At 43.9% G+C, this 16,028-nt stretch overlaps 1 protein-coding gene across 1 annotated transcript in view; it reads right to left on the reverse strand.

Moving 5' to 3' along the window:
* The window catches only part of KREMEN1 (kringle containing transmembrane protein 1), a 150,602-nt gene that overhangs the window by 13,679 nt on the left and 120,895 nt on the right, over positions 1 to 16,028 (reverse strand). The window contains exon 6 of the mRNA XM_030219872.1: positions 8,992 to 9,324. Within this exon, the coding sequence (XP_030075732.1) occupies positions 8,992 to 9,324 (333 nt within the window). The remainder of the gene's footprint in view (positions 1 to 8,991; positions 9,325 to 16,028) is intronic.

The following is a 16,028-nucleotide window of genomic DNA, read 5'->3' on the forward strand; positions in this document are numbered from 1 at the left end:
CTTGCGCCTAAACTTTCAATGCTCTGGAGAGAGAGATTGACTCAGTTTCACAAGGTTTAGGAGGACCTACATTGAGTGACCTCTCCAGACTTCTGGAACTACCTGAGTGATAAACTAAGTCCAGCCTAGTTGAGGATTATTATATGCACCACTCTCAAACTCCTTTGATTGGCTTGTGGGGGGGGGGGGGGGGGTAATTGATAGAACTTTCATGATGCGATAGTGCCATGTACTGGAGAGTCACAATACGTTAACTGCTATTGTACTGTAGGATTTTGTTTGTAAAATAAAAATTTTAAAAAGAGACCAAGATAGTTCTTTTTTAGCCCAGCTGGCATTTAGACAGGACTATAAAGGACAAAGATTAAGCTATAGGATCAGTATGCCAGACCAGAAGAATGTCATCTGCAAAGGACTGAATAAGGATAGCCAGGGGACTCACAAAGATATCGAATAGAAGAGGTGAGAGAATGGACCCATGGGGAACACCACAGGATGGGAATAAGATGGTGATGATACTCCTAAATTAGTAACTGATAAGGACCGGTTTTGGAGAAATGAAGAGAACCAGTTAGATTTGCCTGATATACCTGTTGAAGATACCCTATGTAAAAGCAGAGAACGGTTAATTAGGTCAAAGGCTGCTGATAAGAGTCAAAGAAACTAATAAAGTGATACAGCCATTGTCCAAATTATACGTAATTCACAGTAATGGTAGTTTCTATACTGTGACCTGTACGGAAACCCGACTTGTTGAGTGTAAGATGCGTGTTGAAGCCACATGGAAAAGAAGTTTTTGGAACACCAATTTTTTGATCAACTTTGAAAGACATGGTATTGTTGAGACTGGGCTGTAGTTCGATGGTAAGGTAGCATCGTGTGAGCTTTTTAAAGATTGGATGGACAGCTGTAGCCTTCCAAAATGATGGTAAAGACCCCGATGATAGACTTAAGGAAATGATCTGATGAGCAATAGGTAGAAGCCCTAAGGAAGTACTTTTAACCAATTTGGAGGAATAGGGGTCCAAACAAGACGAAACAGGAGATCATTGAGAAGATTATTTTTTTGTGCTCAGGGCTGGCATTTGGGTGCTGGAATTACACCTGTATTTTATAAAATACATGTGTAAAGTTAAACACTAACATCTATGACCACTCTCGAACAGGTGCAATGTTTGTTCCTTCATCCTAGGTGTGATTGATGCAAGTATTTTAAAAAGACACACAAGTGCCTGGGTCAAATAACAAAGAATGTTGCTACTCTTTGGGGTTCTGAATAGAATTTTGCTATACATTTGGGGTTCTGGAATCTTGATACACTTTTGGGGTTCTAGAATCTTACTACTCCTTGGGATTCTGAATGAAATCTTGCAACACTTTGGGATTCTGCAAGGTACTCATGACAAGGATAGGCCATTTTTGGAAGCAGGATACTGGACTAGATGGACAGTATGGCTGGTTCTTCTATTCACTAGGCAGGAAGTAGGTACCTTCACCTTCTCCAAACTTGTGTATTGTTATAAAATTACTCTCCTAATATCATTCTTTGTTACATATGTTCTTTGCTAAATACAAATAGAGTAATTTTCATCATAACTTTCAGGACTAGAGATACTTTGAAGGGAGTTTCCATTTGAAATTTTGGTTTTCAAATTTTTAGGTGCAAAGTTTCCCTATGAAAATCTGAAGGCTGCTGTGTTGCAGGGATTTCAAAATGAAATCTCAGCTGGTCCCCCCACCTCTTTTCTGCACAGAGGGAAAGGTGTGTGTGGGGAGGGGGGAGGGAGGAGGGGGGATGGGGTCTGTGCATGAACACTTGTTTACCCCTGGAAATCCCATTGAAAATTTCCATCTATATAAGAACATAAGCACCGCCATACTGGGAAAAGACCAAGGGTCCATCAAGCCCAGTATCCTGTCTCCGACAGTGGCCAATCCAGGCCTCAAGAACCCTGCAAAAACCCAAAAACAAAACAACAATTTAAATTAATAATGTTCAATGGACTTTTCCCTCAGGAATCTGTCCAAACCCCCTTTAAACTCAGCAATGCCAACTGCCGTCACTACATTTTCCGGCAACGAGTTCCAGAGTCTAACTACGCGCTGAGTAAAGAAAAACTTTCTCCTGTTTGTTTTAAATCTACCATATTCTAGCTTCATCTTGTGTCCCCTGGTTCTATTATTGTTTGAAAGGGTAAATAAACGTTTCACATCTGTCCGCTCTACTCCGCTCATTATCTTCTAGACTTCTATCATATCACCCCTCAGCCGCCTTTTCTCCAAGCTGAAGAGCCCTAGAGTATGATTAATGTTTTGTTAATTATAACCAATCACAAAGAAGAAGATATCCCAAACCTGCTGAGCAGAAAAGGTAATTAAAAACTTTATTTGAATATTCATCCTGTATCTGCATGGACTGAAGGTTTGGTCTAAAATGACTGGGTTTACTTTAAGCCTGCCTGTTTGGCTGAGCAGAGGTACTGGGTAACTTTAGCTGGGCAGTGCTAAATGATCAGTTCTGACGGGCTGAACTTAAAATGCGCAGCAGCAGCGGCTCCAGAACCACCTCTTATAGCAGGTAAATTCTCTCTGTGCTACAAACGGCCTACCCAAAATTCAATTCAGTCAAAAGAGGCCAAGAATTACAAAAAAGATACAAGAACAATACAAAAGAAGTAAAACCATATATCAAATCATTAAAAGTATAATTTAATTTCAATCTCCGGCATCTCTCCCTTCCCTTCCCAATTCTGCAAAGCTCTCACGATTTCCTCCCTCTCCCCTATGCCTTAAAATCACCTCCAATCTTCTCCCATGCAGTGGCACTCATAGGCTCCCTGCAGCCTCCACCGGGGCTTACTCTCGGATCCGTCCCACCCCTTCTGATGCAACTTCCTGTTTTCTGAAGGGCAGGACGGTTCAGAGAGGAAGCTGCAAGCAGCCTATGACTGCCACTGGCAGGTGAAGATTGGAGGTGACTTTAAGGTATGGATGGAGCAGGGGGAGGGAGTGTGCGGGAGATGCACCCCACTACTGCCTCCAGCTTCTTCTACTGCTCCACTCTCCTCAGACGTGGCGGTAGGCTGGTTTCCTATTCAGGCATTTTCCTTCAGGCCAAGTACAGAAGCCTCAGCAGCCCTATCACTGCTCCTCATTTCTAACACAGTAAGTGACGGCAGATAAAGACCTGAACGGACCATTCAGTCTGCCCAAAAGTCACACTCAATTCAATTAATCAATTCATGATTAAACCACTACTAAATGGACTTGGGAAAAATCCACAATTCCAGGAATAACATGTATAGAATGTTTGTACGTTTGGGAAGCTGCCAGGTGCCCTTGGCCTGGATTGGCCGCTGTCGTAGACAGGATGCTGGGCTCGATGGACCCTTGGTCTTTTCCCAGTGAGGCATTACTTATGTACTTATGTAAATCAACAGTGAACATGATATTATATACTTGATCATGGTCTTTCTTTTGTATTTCTGGGACATAGACTCACGTTCCAAATTACTGGGGTTTCCATCGAACCTCTCTCGAGCTCATCCTAACCCGAACTGCCTTATGTGGGACTCAGACCATAGAAACCAGCCCAGCACCGGCCTTAATTTTTACAACCAGAACCACCACCTAATGCAAATACATATACAACCCTTTAAGTTTTCTTTTTTATACCATTCATTTTCTAATTAGAGATCCTTTGTGTTCATCCCACGCCTTTTTGAATTCTGCCACAGTTTTTTTCCACCACCTCCCTCAGGAGGTCATTCCAGGCATCCATCACCCTCTCCATGAAGAAGAATTTTCAGACATTACTCGTAAGTCTACCACCCCGCAATCACAATTCATGTCCTCTAGTTTTACCACTTTCCCTTCTCTGGAAAATATTGTTTCTATATTAATACCTTTCAAATATTTAAACATCTGTATCATATCTCCTCCATCCTACTACTACTACTACTACTACTTAGCATTTCTATAGCGCTACTAGGGTTACGCAGCGCTGTACAAGTTAAAACATGGGGAAGGACAGTCCCTGCTCAAGAGAGCTTACAATCTAAAGGTAACAAACTATGTAGTCAGTGTAGTCAGTGTATCATGAATGGGGAAGGTGGTTAGGCGCCAAAAGCAAGGGAGAAGAGATGGGTTTTGAGTAAGGACTTAAAGATGGGCAGGGAGGGCGCATGGCGTATGGGCTCGGGAAGTCTGTTCCAGGCGTAAGGTGATGCGAGGCAGAAGGGGTGGAGTCTGGAGTTAGCGGTGGTAGAGAAGGGTACAGATAGTAGTGATTTGTCCTGAGAGCGGAGGTTACGGGTGGGGACATAGGGGGAGAGGAAGGTAGAGAGGTAATGGGGGGCTGCAGATTGAGTGCATTTGAAGGTCATTAGGAGAAGCTCTCCTCTAGGGTATACATATTCAGCTCTTCCAGTCTCTTCTCATACGTCCTTTGGCGCAAGCCCCATACCATTAATATCACCTTCCTCTGGACCGCTTAAAGTCTTCTTACATCTTGAGCAAGATACGGTCTCCAAAATTGAACACAATACTGCAGGTGGGGTCTCACCAGCGACTTGTACAGGGGAATCAACACCTCCTTTCTTCTGTCTCCTCCTGGAACAATGGTCGGTCTAGTAAAAGAGCACCTTTCCCTTACTCAGGCCAGGGAGCAGGAGCCAAAGGCAAAGAATTCAAATAAGGCTGGGGTGTCACAGTTTCCTCCCACCATTACTTCACTGGTCAGGAGAGCTTTCCCCTTGTTCTGGACATGGTGGGGGTATTTACAAATCAGTATTTTAGAACAGCCACTAGAGGTCTCTGCTGTCCTCACCATGCAGAACCTTAGAGGTCTCTACATAGCTAAAATGTATTTAGCCAGGGCTAGCTTTACCAATTTCTGTCCCTCCCCCTCCCCGGCATGTCCCCCTGTCTCTGAACCACTCTGCACCTTAAAATGGGTGGCGGTAAGGTCTCAGGCCCAAAATGGACGCGCGCTGATTTTTATGATGCCGCACGTCCAATTTCGGTAAAATAATAAGTCCTTTTTTTGCAGGTGCGCTGAAAAATGGACCTGCGCATGTCCAATACACGCATCTACACCAACGCAGGTCATTTTCCAGTGCACCTTAGTAAAAGGACCCCTGAAACTTTACAGCTTGTCTTTACAGACATCAGACTGCCAAGAAGTATTTTCTGAATGTCCCAGCATAACTCCTGCTACTATTCCTTATTCCCACACAGAATCGGTTACGAAAAACTTCATTAAATGCACTTCTCTAAAAGTCACTTTTTCTACTCTTCTTTCATGCCCCAGTAGAAATGTCACTACATTTGCTCTATCCTAAACTTGGTTTCACCTGGTGGTTTCCCCAAGGAGATATCAACGCAGAGCCATTAAAAAAATGGGATACTGAGATGTCCGATGCATCCAGTGTTCCTTGACCCAGTCATCAGGGCACATCTGGTCAGTGATACCCACAGGGAATATTCATAAGATAAGCCGGCACGCAATGAAGGTGGTGTATATTCCTGAAAAGTTGACTGACTGCGTCAAAATGTGCTTTTCGCCATAGAGCACTCAACGCAATGGTGGTGATTTGAACGGGGCTGTCTGCTGCTAACCCCTGAGCCTGCTCTCTGCTGCGTCACGCCCTCTTCCAATACAACTTCCTGCGCCCGGAATGGTTTGAAAACAGCTGAACGTTAAGTAGTGCTACCATATTTATAAAAAAGTTCTGAATGTTGTTGGACTGTTTTTAAAGAAAAATCTACAAAAGCTGATAAAATTTAACAAAAAGCTAATTACAAAGTTGAAAGTTGAATTAAAAAGTAGAGATGATGGATCGATGAAGATTTGCACATTGTTGCTTTGGAAAGTTTTGATTATCAGTATAAGAGAGACAGTAAAATAAATGTAAAATGTTGCAAAATATGTTGAGAAGTGTATGAAGGTACTCTGAAATGTTAATGAATTTGCTGCTGCATTGTGCATAAGGAAGAATATGCCTGGGACAAATATTAACACATTTACTTTTGAGCATCAGGGCCTTAAATAAGAAGTAGCCACTTACATGACAACAAAGTTGATGAAGGGAATACACCACCAGAAGGTATTTGAGAGATGCCTTCCATATCAGTTGATGCGATGCCCTCCCTGAGTACTTAAGGTTTTTTTTTTTGACAGATAAGATGTCATAAGTACATAAGTATTGCCATACTGGGAAAGACCAAATGTCCATCGAGCCCAGCATCCTGTTTCCAACAGTGGCCAATCCAGGTCACAAATACCTGGCAAGATCCCAAAAAAGTACAAAACATTTTATACTGCTTATCCCAGAAATAGTGGATTTTCCCCAAGTCCATTTAATAACAGTCTATGGACTTTTCCTTTAGGAAGCCGTCCAAATCTTTTTAAAACTCCACTACGCTAACCGCCTTTACCACATTCTCCGGCAACGAATTCCAGAGTTTAATTACACGTTGAGTGAAGAAACATTTTCTCCGATTCGTTTTAAATTTACTACATTGTAGCTTCATTGCATGCCCCCTAGTCCTAGTATTTTTGGAAAGGGTGAACAGACGCTTCACATCTACCTGTTCAACTCCACTCATTGTTTTATAGACCTCTATCATATCTCCCCTGTCTTTTCGAAAGAAGCTCAAAACTTTCCTGTTTCAGAGATTTCTTGCCAAGAAAAACTTTGAATGATTTTATTACATGTGAAGGTTTAGGGGGTCTTTTACTAAGATGCACTAGCGTTTTATAGCTCGCACTAAAAATCAGCTGTCGCTAAACACGGAGATGCCCATAGGAATATAATGGGCATCTCAGGGTTGAGCGCCAGCTGATTTTCAACACGAGCTATAAAACGCTAGTGCACCTTAGTAAAAAGATTCTCTTAGTTTAGTTTACGATTTTAAGTGATGATCACTTCCTGATTTTGTTTCCAGGTTCTTATTGTTGTAATCCACAGCCACAGGCGCCGACTCCATGGGTGCTGTGGGTGCTCGAGCACCCCCAATATTTCACCCACCGTAAGTTCGTTCCCTCCCTCCCTTCGAGTTCCAGGCCCCCTCCCTCCAAATTTTAAAAGTCATCTATCTTACCTCGTTGGGGTTAGGGCGGCAGCAGCAGTAAAAAGCATGCAGGCTCGGCGCTTAGTTCCGTTTTCCCTTCTCTCTCTCTCTCTCTCAGCTCTGGTCCCGCCCTTGCGGAAACAGGAAATGAAAGCGGGACCAGAGCTGAGAGAGAGAGAGAAGGGAAAACGGAACTAAGCGCCGAGCCTGCATGCTTTTTACTGCTGCTGCCGCCCTAACCCCAACGAGGTAAGATAGATGACTTTTAAAATTTGGAGGGAGGGGGCCTGGAACGCAAAGGGAGGGAGGGACGATGACCCTGGAACTGGGTGGGAGGGAGGGAGGGAGGAGACCCTGAAACTCAGAGGGAGGGACCCTGGAACTTAGAGGTAGGGAGGGGGGACCCTGGAACTCGGAGGGAGGGGAGGGACGGGGGACAGGGGGGAGGGAGGGGGTGAGGGAGGGGGGACAGGGGGAAGGGGGGAATGCACCACCTGTAAAAAAAAAAAATTCAGCACCCCCAATCATTTTGAAAAGTTGGCTCCTATGTCCACAGTGAACTTATGGTAGGTGGCGAATAGAAATGGATATATTGTTTTGTATTGCTCTAGTGAAAACAGAAATTCCAAACATGTCAATGTTTGTGTATCTGTGTATTCAAAACTTTTGGGTGGAACTGTGCACACCAGGGGCATATCTGCGTGGGGCCACAGGGGCCTGGGCCCCCGCAGATTTCGCCCTGGACCCCCCTACCATCGACTCTCTCCACCTCCCCCTCCCTAAGCACGCCCGCCACCAACCCGTCGTCGATCTTTGCTGGCAGGGGACCCCAAGCCCCCGCCAGCCGAAGTCCTCTCTTCCGTGCAGGATGCAAGTTGCAACGCTTCCTGTTCTTCTGAGTCTGAGTCTGATGTCTGCAGGACGTCAGACTCAGAATTTGGAACTCAGTCTGACGTCCTGCGCATTGTACGTGCAGGACGTCAGATCAGAAGAACAGGAAGCATTGCAGTTTGCAGCCTGCATGGAAGAGAGGACCTCGGCTGGCGGGGGGTTGGGGTTCCCCGCCAGCACAGGTAAGTGACAGCAGCGGGGGAGGGTTGGCGGCGGCAGGAGGGGGTGGAGAGTGTCATTGGTGGCGAGGGGGGGGGGTCTGGCAGTGGCGGGGGGGTCCGGAAATGGCGGGGGGGGGATCGGTGGCGCTGGGGGGGGGCTAAAATGTGCCCCCTCCCTCTGGCTCTGGCCCCCCTACTGCCAGAGTCCAGATACGCCCCTGGTGCACACAGACAAACATGGTTTAATGAGTCCAGCATGGGTTCATCCAGTTGATATAGTATATCTAGATTTTCAGAAAGCTTTTGATAAAATTCCTCATGAGAGACTCCTGAGAAAATTAAAAAGCCATGGGATAAGAGGCAATATTCTGTTGAAGATTGGGATCTGGTTAGATCTGATAGAAAACAGAAGGTAGTGTTAAATGGCCATTTCTCTCAGTGGAGGAGGGTGAATAGTGGAGTGCCACAGGGATCAGTACTGGGACTGGTGCTAGTTAACTATTATGAATTAAAGAATCCCCTGGCCAGCCAAGGTGGTCCACTCCCCCTCACCCCCAGGTGCACTGATTTTTCCCAGGACTTATTTTTTTTTTGTGCCATTTACAGAATCTGACCTTCAGTGCCTCAGCAGTACACAGTAAGTAAATGAAACTTCTAAATTTCCTGGGCTGAGACTTGATGGCACATCTGAAGCCTAAATATATATTCAGAATTTCTAAACAATACTTTGGAACTATTTGCAACCTCTACTGATCCTGGATGCGAGAGAGGTTTGAGGTTATAGACTTTAGGTAGAGTTTGTGTTGGATAGAGATTGTCAACCATGCTGGAGCACAGCAATCTAAGTGGTAATGTTTTTCCTCACCTCTGTAGACCACGGCAAAACCCTGGGCCTGATTGATGCGATCAGAGAAGAAGTAGAGAATGATGGAGTCCAGTGAAATGTTGAAGGACACAGGGGGACGGTTTCTGCCATCCAGGCGTACCAGTACTTGGTTGGTATAACCATCTAGAAGCTCCACCATATCTGTGGAGTCCTTGATGTCAAACAGGGTGAAGTTGAACTGAATCTGAGAGGCCCCGGGGATCTGGATGGTCCAGTAACAGGCTCGCCCTGTGGAGTAGGTGTCGGGAAAATCTGGTGAGTAGATGACTGCCCTCTCTGAGGTATAGTTTCCTCCGCAGGCCCCGATGAGTGCTTCAGAAAGAAAGAGAAAAAGGGTAAATGAAAAGTTGATGCATCATCTGTGCCAACAAGTACAACATATCTTCTGTGAATTGGCATTAAACAGAGTCTGCAGAAAGAGTGCATTGGAGTGTCACTCATGTGTCATAACACCCACTTCATAATTTGCTTGTTTATTAATTGATGTGTTTACATTTTTTGCCTGTTTTCTCACAAATGTCCAAGATGAGGAGCAAAAGTAACAAAAAAGAAAAAATAAATAACATGAAAATATCAAAATGGAAACAATAATATACAACAAAAAAAATTATAAATGTAAATAACATAAAAACTAAATAATCATCAAAAACTACATTCTATTGTTGCACTCCTTCTACTGTGAAGAACACCTCAGTATTACTTTACCGTTTTTCAGTCGTGGCCGATACCTCAGACAAGGGGACCTTTTACAAACTGACAGTAGAGCCTACCGCCGCTTTCTCAATCGCTAGTTTGGCACTACCATCGTCCTAACGTGGGAGCTGGCTGTAGTGTCACCCCCAGTGCACACCATTTCTGGCGCGACCGTAATTTCATTTTTAACCGCTGGGGGGGGGGGGGGTTACCCGGCGATTATCAGGCAGCATGCTGGGTAAGCGGTAAAAGGGGACCTGTGGTAGCACCAGTGCATGGATTTACCGTATGCCAAGGCCGTTTTTATGGCAGCGGATAAAAAGCCCAAAAAAGGAAATGGCTGTGCGGTAAGTAAACACTTGCTGCTCGGCCATTTCTGGGGGGAGCCTGTAGGAGCAAAACTACTGGAGCACTACTGGAGCACTATGCACAGCCATCCTTGTGATTATATGGACCTAGATGACATATATGGTCCTACATACATGGCACTATTCAACATTAACAACCTGATTATAATGTGCAACTTCAGATATTTCCTCTATAAAGACTCTAAGGCATTGCAGAGACATCAGTTCTGACAGAAGAATAACAACCCTTGTTTACTGTACTCAACAACTGCTGATAAGGTCACAATGTTCCAGGCCAAGCAAGCTGTTTTGAGCATTGACGCAGGTTGTTACCAGAATGGACATCAACGCAGGACACTTGGAACTACTTGTTTATATTTTTCAAGGAGTAGAACACGTCAGCAATAGAGATAAGGCTCCCGATTTCTCCATAAAAGACAGCTCTTGCCAGGGTTAGCTGCCTTGTGCCAACATCATATCCGAGGGGCAAGATCTGCAAGGGACCAGACTGACACCTGAAGAATATGCTGGCATTTGAAGGACTACATCAGGTTGTATGTGTGCCGAGCATCCTTGTATAGTGCCTTGGGGTTAACGTGACTGTAACTTTAGAGTCTAGCTAGGGATTTAAATACCTTTACTCCAAGCTATCTCTGTAATAGAATAATTGTCTTTGTCTTTTTTCCTGTTTACTCTGTGTCATTTGCTGCCTCTGTAAATAAATGATACCCTATTTTTAAAATATCTGGGTGTGGAGTTAGTTTCTTTTATTATTTTGGCACAGTGGGTTTGGATCTAAGGACAAGAGGTGATACATTTACTTTTCACACTTCCCTAATCAATGGTAGTCTGGTTGGGACCCATTTTTGTTATACCTTACACTGTCAGGTACCCCGATAACACCTCAAAACAGAGTGTATCTGTTTTGTGCTCACAAGTCCTTAACACCAGCCATTTAGGTGATGGTAAGGGTTCCTGCACTAACCCTTAATTTTTGATACATCTTTTATTGTTTCTTTTTACACTTTGTTGCTAAGTTATAGTTTTCATTAGGATTTAAAATACATATGTTTATCTGTTCATTCTTTTTATATATCTCTTGTTCTGTAAAATCTGTTCTTAAGGTATTGTTTGTTTTATATGTTAATTTAGAATCCTGAAGCAGGGCCTTGGCCGAAATACAGTTGCTGTGTCGAGTCTTTAATCATCAATAAACGTTGTTTAATTGAACTTTTGAAGTTTCTTCCGATTGTCCTTGGAAAGCCAGAATCCGTTTCCCACTGTTTTCTTACCTTAAAACATTAGTTAAAATCCTTCCTCTTCTGGACTGGATCCAGTTTTAATCTGTTTAACTAGAACTGTGTTTAAGCATCCAATTTTCAGATAAATATCAAATATTAACTTCCAGTTCAATTTTTTTCTTTCAGCTTAGGATCAACTCTTGTTTCTTTTCAGGTAAGTATGCGTTAAATTTTTGAACAGCTCAGTCTCTGTAATATTTTAACTGTCTCTCAGCTTCTTCATTCTGCAACTTATCTGTTCTTCAGGCTTTCTTTAGTTCTGTGCTTTATCTTCTAATTTTCATCTGTTGCTATCTTTTTAACAGAAATAAAGAGACCCTGCCTCCCTGAATTTGTGCAGCTCTAAAATGTCAGGAACCTAATACTGTAAAATCTGGTTTAATAAAAATATAGATACAAATTAAATTTTCCCCTGACTTGAATTCCTGACTGAATTTGTTTGTCTTTCCTTAAACTAGCTAAAAGGAGATCTGGTCTATAAAATCCTGAGTGGTGTAGAATGGGCAGAAGTGAATTTTTTTCACTCTTTCAAAAAGTACAAAGACCAGGGGACACTCAGTGAAGTTACATGGAAATACTTTTAAAGTACTACTACTGCAGCGCTTTACACTTGAACATGATAAGACGGTCCCTGCTCCACAGAGCTTACAATCTAATCAGGACAGACAAACAGGACAAATAAGGGATAAGGACAAAGGGTAGCAAGATTCCGGAATCCCAAAGAGTAGCAAGATTCCGGAATCCCAAAGAGTAGCAAGATTCCGGAACCCAAATAATAGCAGGATTCCGGAATCCCAAAGACTACTACTACTTATCATTTCTATAGTGCTACTAGACATATGCAGCGCTGTACACTTGAACATGAAGAGACAGTCCCTGCTCGACAGAGCTTTCAATCTAATTAGGACAGACAGACAGGACAAATAAGGGATAAGGGAAATACTTAAGGTGGGAATGTCAAAACATGGGTACTGAAAAAGTGAACAGAGATTAGGAGTTAAAAGCAACCTTAAAAAGGTGGGCTTTTAGCCTAGATTTGAAGATGGTCAGAGATGGGGCTTGAGGTACTGGCTCAGGAAATCTATTCCAGGCATATGATGCAGCAAGATAAAAGGAACGGAGTCTGGAGCAGGCAGTGGAGGAGAAGGGTGCAGATATTTCCTGGGAGGAGTGTAGGGAGAAATAAGAGTGGAGAGGTACTGAGGAGTTGCAGAGTGAATGCACTTGTAAGTCAATAAGAGGAGTTTGAACTGTATGCGGAGGAATCAATAGGAGGAAATATTTTTTCACTCAAAGAATAGTTAAGCTCTGGAACTCATTATTGGAGGATGTGATAACAGCAGTTAGCGTATCTGGGTTTAAAAAAAGGTTTGGACAAGTTCCTGGAGGAAAAGTCCACAGTCTACTATTGACACAGACATGAGGAAGCCACTGCTTGCCCTGGAATTGGTGGCATGGAATGGTGCTACTATTTGGGTTTCTGCCAGGTACTTGTGACTTGGATTGGCCACTGTTTGAAACAGAATACTGGGATAGATGGACCATTGGTCTGACCCATTATGGCTGTTCTTATGTCCTCTTCACTTTTACCAGTTTTCTTCAGTGATGACTCATAAGTACATAAGTGTTGCCATACTGGGACAGACCAAAGGTCCATCAAGCCCAACATCCTGTTTCCAACAGTGGCCAATCCAGGTCACAAATACCTGGCAAGATCCAAAAAAAAGTACAAAACATTTTATACTGCCTATCCCACAAATAGTGGATTTTCCACAAGTCCATTTAATAACGGTCTATGGACTTTTCCTTTAGGAAGCCGTCCAAACCTTTTTTTTAAACTCCGCTAAGCTAACCACCTTCACCACATTCTCTGGCAACGAATTCCAGAGTTTAATTACACGTTGAGTGAAGAAAACCTTTCTCCGATTCGTTTTAAATTTACTACATTGTAGCTTCATCGCATGCCCCCTAGTCCTAGTATTTTTAGAAAGAGTAAACAGACGCTTCACATCTACCCGTTCAACATGCAAAATTAAAACTCACACTGAAGTGGCTAAGAGAGAGAAAACTGACATAAATCTTCTCTTAATTGTTCAAGAGTGTTTTTTTGCCAGCCTCAAACAGGTCCTGACTCAGATTCTGCAGAGGTAGAAAAATTCTATCGTATTTCAAAATTTGGTTTCTTCTTATTTTAACTCCAAGGGGCCCTTTTACTAAGCTGCGGTAAAAAGTGGCCTGCTGTAGTGTGGGCGTGTGAAATTGGTGTGCGCTGGATCATTTTTTACCACAGCGGGTAAAATGGGGCAGTAAAAATGGCCGTGCGCTAATATGAAATGTAGCGTAGGGCTATTTACTGCCTGAGCTCTTACTGCCACCTATGTACTTGGTGGTAAAAGGCTGACGTGTTACTCATGCGGTAATAAGGCAGCGCACAGCAATGTGGCCGTGCTGCTGATCACTGCCGGTAACGCCCTTCGCTGAAGAAAATAGAAAACTATTTTGTACCACAGGAAACTGTTCATGCCAAGTTCGGAGTTACCGCCTGGTACCCCTACTACCCCAATGGTAGTGTTGATGTGCTGCACTAGGGTTACCATATTTTGTCCCCCAAAAAGAAAGGCACATGCCCTGCCACCACCACACACCCACCCCGCCCCCTTTCACACCACACCCACCCCCCTGTCACACCCTCGCTCTGCCCGTCACATTTTCCCCTCCCCCCTGTCACACATCCCGTCACCCCCTCCCCTTACTTTACTACTGCCCTGGTGGTCTAGTGGTCTCTTCGGGGCAGGAAAGAGCCCCCTCTTTCCTGCCCGGAGCGCTGCCCTGCATGCATCATTCCTGTTGCTGATCTCGGTGCCGATTCAAAATGGCCGCCGAGAGTTGAAGTCTCGCGAGGTCACTTCAACTCTTGGCGGCCATTTTGAATCGGCGCCGAGGTCAGCAACAGGAATGATGCATGCAGGGCAGCGCTCCGGGCAGGAAAGAAGGGGCTCTTTCCTGCCCCGAAGGCGGAAGAGGTCTGGACAAACGGGCAGATTGGCAAAACCCGCCCGGTTGCCCGGACATGTCCTCTTCCGGGTAAATCCGTACATATGGTAACCCTATGCTGCACGCTAACTGTGCAGTACCCAACCACAGCTTAGTAAAAGGTCCCTTAAATATTATTATTTGTCTTTTTTCAGGCACAATACTATATCAGTTCCAATTTACTCTCAGAGTACCTTTTTACTTCTTCGGCAACAACGGAATTTATCTGTCAGAAATATTCTTGTAAATTCTTAGCTGTAGTTCCTTAAAGATTTTTACCTGCATGTAAGTCCCATCTTCTACCTCATATAGTACCACCACGTCAGTTCCCAAAGGGTCTTTTACTCCTGTAATACAGACCTTACACTTGGGAAACTCTTAATAAAAGATCCCTAGAGAATTAGGCTGTGATGTTCTGACTTGAACACACAGGCCCACAGTATACAGATAAACTATTTCTAGATGTCAGATCACTGATTATTGACCGATTCACTGTTCCTCTTATCAGCTCAGAAGGAGCAGTGACTCGGTGGAAGGACTGAGTGTTCCTGACATAACACTGAGTGTGTTCCAGGACTGTCTGCTGTTCTCTCAAAGAACATTTCCTTGTGCCAGTCACTGTACCTCGGCCCTGTGGTTTCACTGCTCTGAGGTTTCGTGTAAATAGTTCAGGGTTTTGGTTAGGGGATTTGTTTATCACGACTTGCGGGCAAGGAGACTGAACAATGCAGTCTATTCTTTCAGCGTTCAGAAACCAGGAATGTTTAGAGAATGGGGAAGATGAAAGGAGACTGGGAAAGGCTGGTCAGGGTTGAAAAGTCCCTGGTTTTGGGGAGTGGAAATGTTGCAGCTGGATGTCACTAGTGTGTATTTTTGGAGATGTGTTCTCATTAAGACTCATTTCTGAACAAGGCTGGAAAAGAAATGCCTAAGCCGGAAAACACGTGGCCCTTCTGGAAAAGACCCATTCACAGGCACCGTGTGGAGATGAGGCTCTGCAGACTCTCACCTCCCTGTGCCTTGAGCAGGAATCTCAGGAATAACAGGGAAATGCCAGCAATACAACAGTAGGGAAGAAAATTCTCCACAGGGCATGAAGCAGCCAAGTTAGGTTCATACGTTCAGAATTCACAAAACTATCTGATTTTGAAACACAGGCTGGCCGATATGTAAAACCATTTAACCGGCCAGGAGTGGCTCCTGGCCAGTTAAATGATACTTAACTGCCTGTGTGGTGATATTCAGCGGGAAGTAGCTGGCTATCTCCCGCTGAATATTTAAAAATCAACACATGAAGAGTCCAGTGTAAGTGCTTAATCAAATAGTCAACACGATGTATTTAAAATTTTCAATATTTGAAAATAAAGGAAAGATTGAAAATTGTAAATACATCGCGTTGACTATTTGATTAAGCACTTACACTGGACTCTTCATGTGTTGATTTTTAATTATTTGAGTTACCTTCCTCTTTTTGCTGTTACTCCCGCTGAATATTGCGTGATATAACCGGCTACCCACCGATATTCAGTGCATTGCCGACTTAAGTTTGGAGGCCAATATACCAGGCCTATCTTTGGCTGGTTTCAACTTAACCAGCCAGCGCTGAATATCGACTTGCTCGGTTAAGTTGAAACCGTCCGAA

Source organism: Microcaecilia unicolor, chromosome 11, assembly GCF_901765095.1.
Source record: "Microcaecilia unicolor chromosome 11, aMicUni1.1, whole genome shotgun sequence".
NCBI lineage: Eukaryota > Metazoa > Chordata > Amphibia > Gymnophiona > Siphonopidae > Microcaecilia > Microcaecilia unicolor.